This window comes from Ostreococcus tauri (genome assembly GCF_000214015.3).
Source record: "Ostreococcus tauri WGS project CAID00000000 data, contig chromosome 08, whole genome shotgun sequence".
NCBI lineage: Eukaryota > Viridiplantae > Chlorophyta > Mamiellophyceae > Mamiellales > Bathycoccaceae > Ostreococcus > Ostreococcus tauri.
The window spans coordinates 652,501-656,217 of NC_014433.2; the positions used below are offsets into that span (position 1 = coordinate 652,501).

Genomic DNA, 3,717 nt, shown 5'->3' on the forward strand with positions numbered 1-3,717 from the left:
AACCGGCGAAGAAGGAAGTATCGCAAAAGGAGGAACCGGCGAAGAAGGAAGTATCGCAAAAGGAGGAACCAGCGAAGGTATGCCTTCTGCCAGAAGGAATACGCTTTGCTGCCGCCTCAAAATATATTTCAGTTAGCGATTCCTCTAAGAACCAATCAAAGGCGAACACGAAGAAGTCGAAGGCACAACCCAAGAAGCAGGCTCAACCGGTGAAAGTGACAACGAAGGAGATCACCACGCAGGCAGTCGAAGTGTCAGGGACCGCGGTTTCGAGTCGTCCCAACACGGTGCAAATCCCGTTACCCGGCGTGAAACTCGCGCCTCCAGACGATGAGGACGACGATGAGGCTGAGAAGGGGACGAAAGACGACGTCCACGCAGTGGTGGCGCTGCCACCGCAACCAGTCTCTGCGAAGAAAAATGGTGTGTCCACGTCAAAAGTTGCGTCACCGCCCAAAGTCAAGGATACAAATCAGGACAGTACTGACCGGGCGAAAACGAATCATCCACTTGCGGAGTCTCCTTCGGCGAAGCAGAAGCAAGAGGCGGCCACGAAGCAAGCTAAGGGTCGCTTAGCAACACCAGGCGTTCGATTGGCACCCCTTGACGATGACGAGTGGGACGCGGCGGACCTCCACGAGAGAATGCCTTCGTTCGACACAAGCTCGGAACAAGATCGCGCGGAGTCGCCAGAGAGCGATCCGTGGGAGTGGGTGAAGAGCGAGGATAAAAAGTTTGACATTCTCATGAACAGGAAAACGGGCAAAGAGATCAGGCGTATCCGCATTCCGGAGAGTTTGCAAATCGAGTCGGACAGAAGAACTTCGACGACGTCGCCCGTTGCGCCTACTCCAGAGGTGGCGCGACCGCGCTCAAGCGATGCCGCAGAGCGCAGCGCGGTGGCTCAAAAACTCTTTGAAACGTACGAGACGACAAACTTTGCCGAAAAGTATCGAGATATGGATAGTGCTCAGATAGCAAAGGCACTCGCAGCTGCTTGGCGCGAGCTTCCCGACGAAGAACGAACGTATTGGCTAGACACGACGCGCGGGCCTCCGTCGTCGCGTAAGCGCAAAGAACTGGCGGAACCGATGGATACTGCAGAAGACACCGAGTTCCGCGCTCGCGCGCAACGAACGTCACAAGCGCAAGCGGACATGATGATTCGCGCCGAGATGCAGTACGAGGCGGGATTAGGAGACTTTAAGGGTGGCGATGTCTCGTTTCTTGGACGATTCGTCTCCGGCGTCATCGACGGTGGGTTCGACGCCGGATACTTTGCCACGGTTCGTCTGGAGGGCGAAGAGGACGACCCGCGCGATTATCGCGCCGTGTTATTCTCCCCCGTGCTCTGCTCTCAGCGCGTCGTGACTACCGCCGAGGGTGAGCAACCGATGGTCGTTCTTCCCAGTTATTGCGTCCCCGGCGCCTCTGGATCCGTCGCTCGCAACATCGTCTTCACCAGAAGCGACGAAGCCACCGGCGCGACGCGCGCCGACTCCGTGTGGGGCCGACCCCTCGCCGGCGTCCCAAACGTCCACGCCGCCCCACCCGTGGTGCTCACGCCGTTAAAGCCCGAATCCCCCGACGCCGGACGCACGTGAGTGAAAATTTTAACGAAAACTCAACCACACATCCACTCCCTCGGCACCACCAGAGTCGGCCCAGAGTCGGCCCCTCGATCGCGCATCGCGCACACTTTCACGCCCGTCGTCGTCGTCTCACGATGTGTCGACGCGTGCAGTGCTCGAAGTGCGACAAACCGACGTGGGCGGGTGCGTGCGCGCGCGTCTTCATCGCGACGACGACGACGACGACGACGATGAGACGATGAGATCGACGAGGGGACTGACGAGGGCACACACGGACGACGCGTAGGATGCGGAATGCACATCGAGAGCGCGCTCGCGGGCGTCCCAGTGGAGGAGCGATGCGCGTGTGAACGCGGAAGTATCTTCGGTTCGTTGTTTGGAAAGAAGAAGAAGCCGGCGGCGTGAACGGTGGTTGGAATCGCAAAGAATCCAAAGACACGCGCCGGTAGTCCAACGCGACGCGAGGTGTAAATAAATACCACTACGAATGAAGCCTATGATTGACGAATTCTCTCGCGCCCGCCTTCTCCGGAGGTTTGAGCCACGTCAGCTCGCCCTCCGACAAATCAACCTCCGTAACGCCATCGCTCCCGCGCGGGGCGTTGTCCCATCGCACCGTGTGGTGTTTAGAGTCCGCATCGTACCTCTGCACGATCCCCTTGAACTCCTTTTGCATCGCCGGCCAGTAAAGACTGAGGTACCATCCGACGGATTCCAGCGGAGACGCCGGCGCTAGAGCGACGCGAAACGTACCGCGACCGTCAGTCATCGAGCCACGCGCATCTCCCTCGTTCGCGACGAACGACGAACGAACAAACACATCATTCACGCATCACCAACGCCACAACGATCCGTCCACCACGGCGCGCGTCCACGAATCCATCGACGCGCCGCCGTCGAATTCAAACGCCCGCGCGCGCGCCGAAATCATTCGCAACGTCCACCGCCATCACATCCACCCCGAGCGCCCCACCCCACGCCCGTACGCGCCACCACCCCTTCCCATCGTTCGCCCGCCCGCGTCGCGATTCATTCGACGCGGTCCGAGGGGCGGTGCTCGCGCCGAGCGAGCCGCCGAGCGCCGCGTCGACGACGCGTTCGTTCACGACAAAGGTGCGGAGCGCGTTCACGGGATTGGTCAAGGACGGCGAATCGTAACTACGTCCCAATGCCCAAGACGGGAGACGTCCCGTTCACGCACGCGGATATTAGCGCGGCGAAAAAGGATCTTGGATATAACCCGTCCATCAGCCTGGACGAGGGACTGGACAGCTTCGTGCGCTGGTACTCAAAGTATTACGCCGGAGGTGCGCACGCCGAGGACACAAACTACGTGCCGATGTGATGAGGGAGATAGAGTAGGGAACCGCTAGCGCAGAATTATTTCAATTCATTCAACTTCATCGACCACCGTCGCCGCGAACGTTGCGCTCGACGCGAGTGCGCGACGCCGCGCCGCGCGAACCGACATCACCCCATGTCTCGCGCCGCCGCGAACGACGCCCCTCGGTGGACGCGCTCGAGACCGTGGACGCGCTCGAGACGCCCGCGCCCGCTCAGTTCATGATAAGGAACACACGAGACGTGGTGAGAACCACGGGGATAGCATTACTCCTCCCCCTTTCGAGTAATGTATGCGCGCCTGGTAGAACGTAGATTACAAAAGATTACATTTGTTGTGCATTTTCCGGTGTTTCCGTTATTTCGTCGAACAAATCCATCATCGCTGAAAATCGTCCGACTTATGCGGGCCTTGGCGCCGAGCTCGTAATCCAGCACTGCGCCGTCTTCTTCGCATTGAATTGGTCGAAAAAAAATGTTAATCTTTCCTTGCTATGGATGCGCTTTCATGAGTCTTAGTATTAGTCTTGATATTACAATTTACACGTTTTCCGAACATACGCGATACCATCGACAACTTTTCGAGCGCACGCGAGCGGTATTCGAGCCTTGAGCGCCGCGCTCGAAAGTTTTTCGGTTTGCGTCTTGTGCGCGCGCGCGCCGGAGCGGCGCGTGTACGCGCACGCGCTTGACGATCCCGGAATGCATTTCGTGGGCATGTCAATAGCTTCGAATGCGCGTTGCAAATTGCGCGTCACGTAGAAATCCGTATCTTTGCGCACGA

At 58.5% G+C, this 3,717-nt stretch overlaps 4 protein-coding genes across 4 annotated transcripts in view; 3 read left to right on the forward strand and 1 right to left on the reverse strand.

The window, feature by feature from the left end:
* The window catches only part of OT_ostta08g03880 (Kelch-type beta propeller), a gene marked incomplete at both ends in the record, with an annotated part of 3,242 nt that extends 1,638 nt beyond the window's left edge, over positions 1 to 1,604 (forward strand). The window contains 2 exons of the mRNA XM_022983665.1: positions 1 to 102; positions 137 to 1,604. The exon at positions 1 to 102 is cut by the window's left edge and continues 1,279 nt beyond it. Of these exons, the coding sequence (XP_022841059.1) occupies positions 1 to 102; positions 137 to 1,604 (1,570 nt within the window). The remainder of the gene's footprint in view (positions 103 to 136) is intronic.
* A 122-nt stretch (positions 1,605 to 1,726) lies between these two features.
* Positions 1,727 to 1,997, forward strand: OT_ostta08g03890 (unnamed product; the record flags this gene model as incomplete). The annotated part of the gene is made up of 2 exons (XM_022983666.1): positions 1,727 to 1,775; positions 1,879 to 1,997. The coding sequence occupies 2 exons, from the start codon at positions 1,727 to 1,729 to the stop codon at positions 1,995 to 1,997; spliced, it is 168 nt and encodes a 55-aa protein (XP_022841060.1).
* A 76-nt stretch (positions 1,998 to 2,073) lies between these two features.
* On the reverse strand, positions 2,074 to 2,361 carry OT_ostta08g03900 (unnamed product; the record flags this gene model as incomplete). The annotated part of the gene is made up of 1 exon (XM_022983668.1): positions 2,074 to 2,361. The coding sequence occupies one exon, from the start codon at positions 2,359 to 2,361 to the stop codon at positions 2,074 to 2,076; it is 288 nt and encodes a 95-aa protein (XP_022841061.1).
* A 399-nt stretch (positions 2,362 to 2,760) lies between these two features.
* Positions 2,761 to 2,937, forward strand: OT_ostta08g03910 (unnamed product; the record flags this gene model as incomplete). Its single annotated transcript, XM_003080900.2, has 1 exon — positions 2,761 to 2,937. The coding sequence occupies one exon, from the start codon at positions 2,761 to 2,763 to the stop codon at positions 2,935 to 2,937; it is 177 nt and encodes a 58-aa protein (XP_003080948.2).
* Positions 2,938 to 3,717: the final 780 nt, after the last annotated feature.